General features: G+C 45.2%; 1 protein-coding gene and 1 non-coding gene across 9 annotated transcripts in view; both read right to left on the minus strand.

The window, feature by feature from the left end:
• Nucleotides 1-13135, minus strand: part of CHD4 (chromodomain helicase DNA binding protein 4) — a 37553-nt gene that overhangs the window by 6596 nt on the left and 17822 nt on the right. For 5 of the 8 annotated variants that reach the window (XM_066357933.1, XM_066357936.1, XM_066357930.1 and 2 more), the window contains exons 24-37: nt 12331-12568; nt 12014-12189; nt 7016-7196; nt 6845-6931; nt 6666-6754; nt 6429-6562; nt 5976-6120; nt 5699-5864; nt 5347-5444; nt 5110-5239; nt 4413-4484; nt 3974-4111; nt 3613-3721; nt 3367-3499 (exon numbers count right to left, since the gene is read on the minus strand). In XM_066357933.1, coding sequence (XP_066214030.1) covers nt 3367-3499; nt 3613-3721; nt 3974-4111; nt 4413-4484; nt 5110-5239; nt 5347-5444; nt 5699-5864; nt 5976-6120; nt 6429-6562; nt 6666-6754; nt 6845-6931; nt 7016-7196; nt 12014-12189; nt 12331-12568 — 1896 coding nt within the window. Of the gene's footprint in view, nt 1-3366; nt 3500-3612; nt 3722-3973; nt 4112-4412; nt 4485-5109; nt 5240-5346; nt 5445-5698; nt 5865-5975; nt 6121-6428; nt 6563-6665; nt 6755-6844; nt 7197-12013; nt 12190-12330; nt 12569-13135 lie in introns of all 8 variants that reach the window. The other 3 variants (XM_066357928.1, XM_066357929.1, XM_066357932.1) reach the window with 2 other exon arrangements.
• On the minus strand, nt 5527-5664 carry LOC136389934 (small Cajal body-specific RNA 11). Its single transcript, XR_010748476.1, has one exon. It is a non-coding gene; the product is annotated as a small Cajal body-specific RNA 11 (non-coding RNA).

The raw sequence follows: 13135 nt of genomic DNA on the forward strand, positions 1-13135 counted from the left end.
ATTTGCTCAAGTATACATTGGTTCTTAAAGAAAATCCTTTAGAGATCAGGAAAAAGGACAGTACAAAGATAATGGACTATTATTTCTTCCACAAGATCTGGTTCCATCAGAGCCTACTAATTTACCTCCAGACCAGGCAGCCACTTCCAATCCATATATTCATCAACTCCTTCCTCTTGCCTCAAACTATGACCTTACTCCAGGATCAGCCCTCAGCTTGCTGCTATTCTTACAAAGAATTCTCCACAGAGAATCTCTCCTAGGTCAGCCAGAATCTACATGCAAATGTTCTGATGCTTTTGAAACCTGTAGCTCAAGCACTGATTGTTCTGATTCCACTCATGTATGGATGGTCACTCTTTGATCCCACTTATTTATAGTGGTGGAGGTAGTAGGAGGGTTATTTATTTGTGAGACAAACCAAAGGACTTGCCTAAAACTACACTTACTCTTTTCTACAAACTGTTCGCTCTTTTCACTTCCCTGATTTGCCAATGATAATGTAATTTTCTCAGTGATTCAGACTCAAAACTCCAGTTCTTTCTGGAGTCTTACTACTTTGCATCTCAAATCCAGTAAGTCAGAGATCAGCATACTATGGCCTGGGGGCCAAAGCTGGCCTGCTGACTGTTTTTATATGGCCCAAGAGCTAAGAATGGTATTTGACTTTTTTTAAAGATTGTATTTATGGATTTGAGAGGGGAGAGAGAGGACAGGGAGAGAGAAAGGTTAGGGGAGGAGCAGGAAGCATCAACTTGTACTTCATTCTCATATGTGTCTTGACTGGGGCAAGCCCAGGGTTTTGAACCAGTGACCTCAAGCATTCCAGGTCATCACTTTATCCACCGTGCCACCACAGGTCAGGTGGTTTTTACATTTTTCAAATGGTTTGAAAAAGAGTCAAAAGAAGTTTATGGCACTTCATAAAAATTATATAAAGTTCAAATTTGAGTGTTGAGAAAGTTCTATTGAAACACATTCATACTTAATTTGGCTCTTTCATACTACTATGGCTGTTTTCACATTACAACAGATGAGTATTTGCCAACAGAAACCATATGTCCCACAAAGCCTGAAATAGTTACTATCTAGCCCTTTAACAAAAAAAGTTTGATGAGCCCTGCAATCAGTTAATTCCATAAATCCTTTAGTGTTTTATTTCCTTTACCTAATCCTTTTCATTTTCCACAACCAGCATCACATCACAGCCCAGCCCTTCCTAACTACCTCATGATTATTCATGAATATATATATACCTCTAATTTCATGAATGTTGTTTCCATTTCCCTTGGTCATATCAAAACTCTTCACAAAGTTTCAATGGCTACCCATTAACTATAGAGTAAAGTCCATATTCTCTTATCAGCTGCCAAAAACCACCTATTGACCTCTAGCCCTTACCTCTGTCTCTAAACTAGCTCCCACCAAGTGTTTTCTGTAACACAACTGGGCTAGTTTGCTGTTTCCAAACACCCTAAGCTCTGTAGCATGTCTTTCCCAATCTAATCGCTTTTAGTTCAAACTATCTTTTGTTTCTATCCATCAATCTCCATTACATTCATCAAAACTTAATTCTGCCTGACCTGTGGTGGCGCAGAGGATAAAGCGGCGACCCAAAATGCTGAGGTCGCCGGTTCAAAGCCCTGGGCTTGCCTGGTCAAGGCACATATGGGAGTTGATGCTTCCTGCTCCTCCCCCTTCTCTTTCTCTTTCTCTCTCTCCCCCCCCCCTCTAAAAATGAATAAATAAATATTTAAAAAAAAAAACAAAAAAACAGACCCAGGCCGGTTGGCTCAGCAGTAGAGCGTTGGCCCGGCGTGCAGGAGTCCCGGGTTCGATTCCGGCCAGGGCACACAGGAGAGGCGCCCACTTGCTTCTCCACCCCTCTCCCTCTCCTTCCTCTCTGTCTCTCTCTTCCCTTCCCGCAGTGAGGCTCCATTGGAGCAAAGATGGCCCGGGCACTGGGGATGGCTCTGTGGCCTCTGCCTCAGGCGCTAGAATGGCTCTGGACGCAACAGAGCTAAGCCCCAGAGGGGCAAAGCATCGCCCCCTGGTGGGCATGCCAGGTGGATCCCGGTTGGGCACATGCGGGAGTCTATCTGACTGCCTCCGCGTTTCCAGCTTCGGAAAAATGAAAAAAACAAACAAACTTAATTCCAATGCCACCTTCCCCATGCAGCCATTTGTGACCTCTCTCCCTGTTCCCCTAAATTCACACTAGAGAACTTTTCTTATAGATTCAGCAGTCTCCCTCCCAATATCCAGAATGGCACTCATTTAATCATACATGTGCATCTACTTTAAACTGAAGGCTTCTTGAGAACAGGCACTATGCCTTATTTATCTTTGTATCCTATGCTCTTCATTGCTTGACACAAAATGTTTGAAGGTTTATTAGTGTACATTTCTTACTCCCCCGAGTGTACCTGGCTTTTAGAGCCACATGTCTTATCGTCACAGCACCCCCTTTTCCCATTTTGATGTTCTGACAACAAGGTGCCCTCAATATATACTTGCTAAATTTTTCTTTCCTTCTTTTTCTTTTTAAGAGAGAGAGACAGAGAGAGGGATAGACAGACAGAAAGGAAAGAGATGAGAAGCATCAAATTCTTCATTGCAGCACCTTAGTTGTTCATTGACTGCTTTCTCTTATGTTCCTTGACCAGGGGGGCTACAACTGTGCCAGTGACCCCTTGCTCAAGCCAACAACCTTGGCTCCAGCCAGCAACCTTTGGGCTAAAGCCAGTGACCACGCTCAAGACAGATGAGCCCGTACTCAAGCTGGCAAGCTTGGGGTTCCGAACCTGGGTCCTCGGCATCCCAGGTTGATAACTCTACCTGCTGCACCACCGCCCAGTCAGGCCAAACTTGCTGAATTTCTGAGTAAGACTCCCTTCGGCCGTGGGCTTCTAAGACCTAGTGTTTCTGAAAATAGAGTTCTACCTTTGCATCTCCTTTTTGCATCCACTAAATCCCTCATCCATACAGGTACTCTCAGACCCACAAAAAGGTACTGCCAGCCCACTGCCAGCCCTCAGAGATCCAATTCAATCCACCTCTGCATTTTTTCTGAACACTCCCACCTACAGTGTTCCCCAAGCACACCCACTGTACTAGAGTCTGTGTCATTCATTAGACATAATCCTCCTCAGGCCCTAAACAGCTGGTTAATTTTCAAGTCTATTTGTCTTGATCTTTAATATTGAAGATACTTGAGAACAAAGCCTTTTACAGAACATGAAAAATTAAAGTACACAAGAGAACACAATAAATAGTATGGCTGAATAAACAGACTCCTTCCTTTGCAGTCCCTTCTGGACTTTAAGGGCTTCACTTCTACACAGTATTCCTCCCCATCCTGCTCACCTTGAACCTTCGTGCTAGAAACTTATTCTTGATCTCTAAGAAATTGCCACGGTTCATTTCACCCTTGAAAGGCTCATTGAGGATGGCATAGCGTGGGTCATTCTGGATGTCCTGCCATCGAGCATAGCCATGGCTATTGGAAAATTGCTCAGGAAAAACAAAACAAGGAAAGTAAGACCCTCAATCTGTATAACCTTCACAGGAACTTTCACCAAGAATCACAAGCCAGACTCAAGCAAAGGATACTTTATGATACCAGCCAGCAGCCAGTAGTCATGCCGTCGATGCCAGATCTCATAAGTCTTCTTGGTGACTGTGGCTGCCCGCTCCTCATTCTGCCAAAGGGAGTGCAATTCTAAAGAGAAATTTAGGGAAGGTTAAAGAGAAAAAAGAAGGCAAACACCTGTGAGAATTCAAAATGCTATTTATTCCTGTCTACCTGATACCATTTTAATAGTATGCCTATGGCTTTATTACATGGAACCCAGAGGAGTATGCAATCAGCCTTGCATTCCCTCATCTAGTAGAAGTCTCTGCACCGTGTTTTTTAACAACCCTAATTTCACCTCAGATCCTTCTAACCCCAGTGGGCCCTTCATTTCCATACCAGTAAAACCACCATCTGCAATGTTGAACATGAAACGCTGTTTAATATTTTTTTTCTGCTTCTCCTCATTTAGGTCTTTAGGGGTCTCTCCATTCTGAAGCATCACCTCTTTTTTCTCCTCTTCTTCTTTCTTCTCTTCTACAGGACACACAGAAGAAAATGTTAGCTCCAGACACTGCAGCCTTATCCACAGCATTATGTGCTACAAGATACCATCTACCTCCACCCTTTCTCCACACAGGTGTTCCTCAAATCCAGAAAGGTACTACTGGCCCAATGACAGTTAAATGTGGGGACAAAATAGTCTTGAGACAATGGCTACATGGCTGTGGATAGGAAGGCTGGGGATGGAAGGGATGGGGGAGTATCCCAGAGATAAAGTCCTTGCTTCTACTTTTAGAGTCCTTCTAAATCACAATAAGCTTCTTCAAATACCCACCTTTGTCCTCCACCACAATGGGGGTCAGATCTATTGCTGACTTCTCCTCCACCTTCTCCACATCAGCAGCACCTGGAGGAAACAGACTGCAGTAAGAGTGTATCTAAAGAACACTAACCTCTCTGTTCCACACCACATCAAACTGCAACAACCCTAAACTGAAATCTTTATGATTAAAGTCTTAAAAGATGTCTTAAGGAGGGAGGACAACCACAGTTTAAAACGAGGGTACAGGATTCTCCAGTATGTTATTTCCTCCTGACGTCTCTACAGCTTGGCTGGAAGCCCAAGAGCAGCTGGTTTACACAGGAATCTGTAGTGCTTGAAAATGTGGATACCTTTGCGGCCCTGGCCAGTTGGCTCAGTGGTAGAGCGTCGGCCTGGCATGCGGGAGTCCCGGGTTCGATTCCCAGCCAGGGCACACAGGAGAAGTACCCATCTGCTTCTCCACCCCTCCCCTTCTGTCTCTCTCTTCCCCTCCCGCAGCCAAGGCTCCATTGGAGCAAAGTTTGACCGGGCGCTGAGGATGGCTCTGTGGCCTCTGCCTCAGGTGTTAGAATGGCTCTGATTGTGGCAGAGCATCGCTCCCTGGTGGGCATGCCGGATGGATCCTGGTCGGGCGCATGCAGGAGTCTGACTGCCTCCCCGTTTCCAACCTCAGAAAAATACAAAAAAAAAAAAAAGAAAATGTGGATACCTTTGGACTCTGTCTCCATAGGTTCCTCTGTCCTCTCCTTCACCTCTGCCTTTTCTACTTTCTCCTCTCCCTCAGGAGGTTCAACAAGGACTTTTTCATCCTCTGAAGCAGGGGCAGGGGGCTGTGTACACTGCAAAGGAAAAAGAACAGAAGTTGAAGCAGACAGGCTGGAACCCAAAAGGAATAGCGCGTATACCCATCTGCCTTCAGTATAGCATCCAGCCACCCATCTCTCACCTCAGTGGTGGTCTCAGGGGCTGCAGATTTAACCTCCTTTTCTCCTTCTGTACTCTCTTCCTCTTTGAGGCTATTTTCCTCTATTTTTATCCCATCCTCTGCAACCAATAGAAGAAAACTGATTAGGAAGAAGGTCCTAGATCAGAAAGAAGGTCATACTTTCTCAGCATCTCATCTTAAAATGTCCTCTCGTGCCTTTAAGAGCCAGCCCTTACTGAGGACGGCCCTCCTAAACTGAGAGGAGATTGCTGTGTGTCCTGCCAGACTCCCCTGTTACGACTGAACACAGGGGAGCATAGAGAGCATAGGCCAGGACAAGGAGAGACAGAAATGAAAGTAAAGGCAGACTTACCAGCAGGTGGGACAGGTGCAGGAGTATTAGGTTGTGTGTCCCCTGGAGTTGAGGGTGTAGGTGTCTTTGGAGAAGGTGACCCCGGCTGGGACATTTTCTTGTTTTCCTCTACTTCAGCAAGTTCAGGCATACTCCAGCGCCCATTAACATGCTCAAATTCCTGAACCTAGAGCAATGGGAGGAGATGTTGAAGATCCAATTCCAATTCTAGGCTCCTTTCCTAAGGCCCTCCAGTTTCCCTTAGAAACCCTGAAGAATGGAGAGTCTCAGGGCTCACCTTCTTGCGAATCAAGGACATGACACCAATCCTAGTAAGGACATGCTGGCGAGACAGGCCTTCTCGGGGGACACCATCAGCAAAGGTCTCAGCCCCATCTGCTCCTGGCTCACATAAATGCCGCATAAAAAGAGAGACGTAAGCCCTGTTGTGAAGAAGTAGAGAAATTAGTTAAATAGCAATTATGCCAACTCCTAGATCAGATTCTTTCCTTACCCAAGTTAGGTATTATCCCAGACAACTATGGGGTAAAGCCCACCATCATAGTAATGGCTGGTCTCCAGACCCCACACCATGCCCCAGGTTCTCTTCCAGAGACCCTATCACTAAGAACTTAGCCTAGCAATTTCATCAGAGGAAGCAGTCCTCTGCACATCCTGGACTGGTGCAACAGAATGACCAGAGATTAGAAGCCACTGCTCTACATCAGTCCTATTCCATCTCTCAACTTACTTGAACTCTTTCTCTGATTTGCCTCGCAGATCTCTCACAAGCCACTGAGTGGTAAAAGCATCCTGAGGTGGCATCCCGTATCGCATAATTGCATTAAGAAAAGCTTTTCGCTGCCGAGCATTAAAACCAAGTACCTAATGGGAGAAGAAACCTAGGTGAGAGAGAGCAGGTCTTACTCTACCAAAGACCCAATTATCAGCACTCACCCACCCTGCCTTACAATCATATGGCACTTACTTCAATATTCCCACCAACACGGGCCAACAGAGGAGGCAATGGCTTATCTTTATCATTCCGCAGGCCCTTGCGACTGGGCCTGCGGGGAGCTGTAAGAAGAAAACAATGCATGAGTGACACTGTTAAGGATATTAGGTAAAGCAATATTTAAACAACCAGCAGAAAGGGATAGCCCTCACCTTCTGAACGTTCATCAAAGTCTTCATCACCTTCCTCTGAGGCCACTGAATAATCGGACTGGTTGTCGGACTGGTCGTCCTGCCAATCTGGAGGGAGAGAGGGCAGATGAGCGGGGCCCACTGCTCTAGTGGAACGGCCCATGGGTGGGGGGCGGGGCCGGCCACACACACCTCGGTCCTCCTGTGAGCCATCATTGTAGTTGACCTGTTTACGGATTCTTTTTCCTTTGCCCAGATTTCGGGCCAAATCTTCTTGCTGCTGCTCATAATGGTGCCGCAGCAATTTCTCCCAGTAGTCGGGATCCACACTTTCTTCCTGTTTTATGATTTCCCGTTCTACCTCCTCTTCCTCCTGGGACAGAGGGAGGGCCAGGACTCAGGGGTGCTGAAGTCAGCACCACCAGCTACCCCTGGTCCTCACAGTTCCCATTCTGCTAGCTCCTTTTTATAACTGAATTCTGAATTTCCTGGTTTTCCTGCTTGGACCTAAGGAGGGCTTAAAAGAAAATGAATCGACGCAGTGTAGCTCTTCATAATTATATATACATCAGCAGTCAACATAACTAAAAGAAAACATGGGATGGAGCCGTTATCACAAGAGACAGAGGAAGAGAAGAGATAGTGTGCTTTCTTCTACCTTTTTACTGACACACAGGTGGGAGAAAGCAAATGTATAAAAGAGAGGTTAGAGCCTTAGCAAGGCAGAATGGAGCCAGTTCTGAAACCCTGCAAAAAATTTTCCTAACAGATAAAAGTAGAAGGGCCATTCTGTTCTTCTGAATTTCATAAAAGATTATAAACTGTATAGAAAAAAAAAACAATAAAAGTTACATATATCATCTTATTGTCCTGTAATCTTTATGCTCCTCTTGTTACATTTTTTCAGACATTTCAGGACCACTATCTCATTCCAAATCCCTTGCTGCTAATAGCATTAATATTAAAGACAACTTAAGGCCCCAACCAACTGGCTCAGTGCATAAATCGATCCGGCATATGGATGTCCTGGGTTTGAGTCCCAGTCAGGGCACACGTGAGACTGAGAAGCAACCATCTGCTTCTCTCTCTCCCTCCCTCTTCTTCTCTCACATCCAGTGACTCAACTGGTTCAAGCATCAGCCCCAGGTGCTGAGGATAGCTCAGCTGGTCCTGGCATCAGCCTCAGGCACTAAAAATAGCTCAGTTGATTTGAGCATCAACCCCAGACAGAGGTTGTTGGGTGGATCTGGTGAGGGCGCATGTGAAAGTCTGTCTCCCTATTTCCCCTCCTCTCACTGAGAAAAAAAAGGGAGAATCTAGATATCCCTCACTATTAAACTAAATACATGTTGAGGACTAGGGGTTGGCAGAAACAGGTAAAGGGGTCAAAAGGTACAAACTTCCAATTATAAAACACATAAGTCATGGGAATGTAACGTACTACATGATGACTATAATTAATGATGCTGTATTATACATTTGAAAGTTGCCAATAGAGTAGGTGTTAAAAGTTCTGAAAAGGAGAAAAAGAAATTGTAAATACATGATGATAGATGTTAACTAGACTTACTGGATCATTTCACAATAGTGTATACACAAATAATCAAATCATGATGTTGTACACCTAAAACTGACATTATGATATATGTCAATTATACCTCCACTTTTAAAAATAAATAATGGTTCTTCCAAACAAAGACATACTATGCAAAAAAAAAAAAAGTTGTAGAGCTCTTATGCACTGATTTAGAATATATTTTCAGGATTTATTAAGTAAACAAGGAGGTAGAGAATATTATGTATAAACTCCAGTCTGGTTCTGGGAGTGTAACCACCACCTACTCTGCTGCCATCTTAGATCTCAGTTGTACATAAAACATTTTTAGGCCCTGGCCAATTGGCTCAGTGGTAGAACACTGACCCGGCATGTAGAAGTCCCGGGTTCAATTCCTAGTCAGGGCACACAGAAGAAGTGACCATTTGCTTCTCCTCCCCTCCCCCTTTACTCTCCCTCTCTTCCCCTGCTGCAGCCATGGCTTGACTGATTTTGAGTGCGTTAGCCCTGGGCACCAAGGATAGCTCCATGGAGCCTCTGCCTTAGGTACTAAAAATAGCCTGGCTGCAAGCATGGACCCCAAATGGGCAGAGCATCAGCCCCTGACAGGGGCTGCCAGGTGGATTCTGGTCTGGACACACAAGGGGAGTCTATCTCCCCACCTCTCACTTCAATTTAAAAAATTTTCTTTAAAGAAAGATACACAGTCTGACCTGCGGTGGCACAGTGGGTAAAAGCATCGACCTGGAACACTGAGGTCGCTGGTTCGAAACCCCGGGCTTCCCTGGTCAAGGCACATATGGGAGTTGATGCTTTCTGCTCCTCCCTCCCTTCTCTCTCTGTCTCTGTTTCTCTGTCTCCTCTCTCTAAAATGAATAAATAAAATCTAAAAATAAAGAAAGAAAGATATACAGCCTGACCAGGCGGTGGCACAGTAGATAGAGCATCGGACTGGGAGGTAGGGGACCCAGGTTCGAAACCCCGAGATCGCTGGCTTGAGAGCGGACTCATCTAGTTTGAGCACAGCTCACCAGCTTGAGCCCAAGGTTGCTGGCCTGAGCAAGAGGTCACTCAATCTGCTGTAGGCCCCCGGTCAAGGCACATATGAGAAAGCAATCAATAAATAACTAAGGTACCACAATAAAGAACTAATGCTTCTCATCTCTCTTCCTGTCTGTCTGTCCCTATCTCTCTCTCTCTGTCACACCAGGGGAAAAAAAAAGAAAGATACACAAAGAACTAAACACATCAGTTGTCCCTAGAGAGGGAACTAGGTAGCTAGAGAGGGGTGGAAGAGACACATTTATATCTTTTGAATCCTGACCCATGTGTGAATTACTACTTTTCAGAAAATAAAATTTTAAAATATTATAAACAACAACTGCAGCCACTAGTAAGAGAGCCATCTGTACACCTGTGTAATCCCTAGCAGAGAGAGCAATAGGAGGGAACGAGAGTACCACCCCTCCTTTTCCAACCACTTAGCAAGCGCTGGCCCAGTCAATCACTTCTATATGTAGTCACTGCCCTGGCAGAAATGTAGAGCATTCAGGAGGGCAATTTGATTGAATCTAGTCTAGAAACCTATGTTAGACTTTTCAACCAGTTATATATAACTGAGATTAGTAGCATCACATTAAAAAACAAAGCTACAGCCTGACCAGGCGGTAGCTCAGTAGATAGAGAATCAGACTGGGACACAGAGGATCCAGGTTCAAAACCCCAGGGTCACCAGCTTGAGCGCGGGTTCATTCCACTTGAGCACAGCATCATAGACATGACCCCATGGTCACTGGCTTGAGCCCAAAGGTCACTGGCTTGAAGCCCAAGGTGACTAGCTCTGCTGTAGTCCCCCAGTCAAGGCACATATGAGAAAGCAATCAATGAACTAAATAAGGTACCACAACAAAGAATAGATGCTTCTCATCTCTCTCCCTTCCTGTCTGTCCCTATCTGTCCCCCTCTGTCACAAAAAATAAACAAACAACAGAACAAAACTATAAATACATGTCAGAAAAACACAGCAAGAGGGCTATTTCTGAGTTGGAAGGATGAGAAAAGATGATAAAGAGCACTATTAACTTATGTCGATGCAAAGAACTCTGAACTGAGTGGTTTAAAGAGGACCAAAGGATAAAACAATTTTTTCACTTAAACACCACTTTATCATTTGGGGAAAAGTTATTACTGTTTTAGCATTTTTCTATTCTTTACTTAAGACGACCAAGAAAAGGGAGATGAAAAAGAGGGAAAACAACAATTCTAATGTTTAAAAAAGCACAAGGAGGGCCTGCCCTGTGGTGGCACAGTGGATAAAGCATCGACCTGGAATGCTGAGGTCGCTGGTTCAAAACCCTGGGCTTGCCTGGTCAAGGCGCATATGGGAGTTGATGCTTCCTACTCCTTCCCCATCTCTCTCTCTCTCCCCTCTCTAAAATGAATCAATAAAATCTTAAAAAAAAAAAAAAAAAAGCATAGGGAGGCCCTGGCAGGGTAGCTCAGTTGGTAGCATCATCCCGATACACCAAGGTTGTGGGTTTAATCTCCCTGTCAGGGCACATACAAGAATCAACTTGGGCCCTGGCTAGTTTGCTCAGTGGTAGAATGTTGACCATGAGTATAAAGTCCTGGGTTCGATTCCCAGTCAGGGCACACAGTAGAAGCGACCATCTGCTTCTGCTTCTCTATAACTCCCCCTTTTCTCTCTCCCCCACCCCCACCCTCCCGACAGCCATGGTTCATTCGAGCAAGTTGGCCCTGGGCGCTGAGGGACGGCACCATGGCCTCACCTCAGATGCTAAAATAAAATAGCTCAGTTGCTAAGCAACGGAGCAGCAGCCCCAAATGGGCAGAGCATCGCCCGAGAGGGGGCTTGCCAGGTGGATCCAGGTCAGGGAGCATGCAGGACTCTGTCTCTCTGCCTCCCCACCTCTCATTTTAATAATTTTAAAAAAGAAAAAAATCAACCAAAAAATGGATAAATAAGTGTAACAACAAAGTGATGTTTCTCTCCCTCTCCCTCTTTCCCTAAAATCAATAAATATGCTCACCCTGTGGTGGTGCAGTGGATAAGGTGTTGACCTGGAAGGCAGAGGTTACCACTTTAAAGCCCCGGGCTTGCTTGGTTAAGGCACACAGAAGAAGCAACTATGAATTGATGCTTCCTGATCATCTCCTCCCCACCTTCCCACCTTCCTCCTCTCCTCTCTTTAAAATCAATAAAAATAAATCTTTAAAATCAATCAAAAAATTTTTGAACTACAAAAAGCACAGGGAAACAGGTTGTCTAGATACGTACCTTATTTCCTGTCTTTTCTCCGAAGAAACTTGAAATAGCAAACAAAAGTTTATTTGTAGGGTTAATAAAATACATAAGAAAATGAGATCAGATAAAGAGCTAATATAACTGTTTTGAGTGTGAAATTTGGCTGTAGGTTTCCTGACAGGCACGGCAAAGATGAAAATGTAATTAGTCATATGTTACAATATTAATTTTCAAGGAAAGATGAATATCCATTCATCAATGTACTAATTTGCCTACAGATATTTTCCTCCTGTCTCAAATACCATCTTGGTGTCAGATCTAATTTTTGGACCAATCATCAAGCAAAGCACTGTCTTGGACTCATACTCACCCCCATTTCTTCTTCCCGCACCACATACTGGGCAACTTTGAATGAGCTCAAATATTCATTCATGCCCTGTAATTCTGTGTCTTCAGTCTCATCCTGGTTACGATCCAGAAGTCGTTCAATGGCCTTATCGTCATAATGGATAACACTGCTATCCTCTCCCTCTTTATTGTCTCCTCCTAAAAAGAGTCAAGAGTCCGTACCACCAAAGTCAGGTTCAGCAGCTACAGTAAAAAGAGCAAATTCCACAGCACCCTAGCTCCAAGTACCCTCTCTAAAAAGGCCAAACCCACACCAAAACAAGTTCCTGACTTGCTCACCTCCATCTGTGGCTTCATCCTTGAACAGTTCCTCAGTGCCAAACTTGAGGATGTCATCAAGCTCCTGTTTGGACATGGATCCAGTCTTGGAGCCCAGGCCAGGCCGAACCACTAGATGAGTCAGCATCATCTTCTTTTTTGCCACCTGAGTGATACGCTCCTCCACTGACGCACGGGTCACAAACCGATAGATCATCACCTTCTTATTCTGCCCAATACGGTGAGCTCTGCTAAAGGCCTGGAGTTGGGCACAAAACGAAGTCAGAAATTTAAGTAATTGTACTTTCCTGCTTTCACTCTTGCCTAGACTTCCACAATTATAAGCAAAATCCAGCACTAGGCAGGAGCTACAGCTTGCCTTTGTACAAAACTTCCTTTTGCACCCTTGTCCCCCAACACCACCCTCTGTATCATGTTACCCAAAATAGGACCACAGATAACACACTCTCTGGCTTATAATACAATGAAAGACATAAAAAGAATCTATTGTTTTTCCCCTGAAAACAATTAATTCAAGATGGTGGAGGCCCTGGCGGGTTGGCTTAGCGGTAGAGCGTCGGCCTGGCATGCAGGGGACCCGGGTTCGATTCCCGGCCAGGGCACATAGGAGAGGCGCCTGTTTGCTTCTCCACCACCTCCCCTCCTTCCTCTCTGTCTCTCTCTTCCCCTCCCGCAGCGAGGCTCCATTGGAGCAAGGATGGCCCGGGCGCTGGGGATGGCTCCTTGGCCACTGCCCCAGGCGCTAGAGGGGCTCTGGTAGCGGCAGAGCGACGCCCCGGAGGGGCAGAGCATCGCCCCCTGGTGG

The sequence above is a fragment of the Saccopteryx leptura genome, chromosome 1, assembly GCF_036850995.1.
Source record: "Saccopteryx leptura isolate mSacLep1 chromosome 1, mSacLep1_pri_phased_curated, whole genome shotgun sequence".
Lineage (NCBI taxonomy): Eukaryota > Metazoa > Chordata > Mammalia > Chiroptera > Emballonuridae > Saccopteryx > Saccopteryx leptura.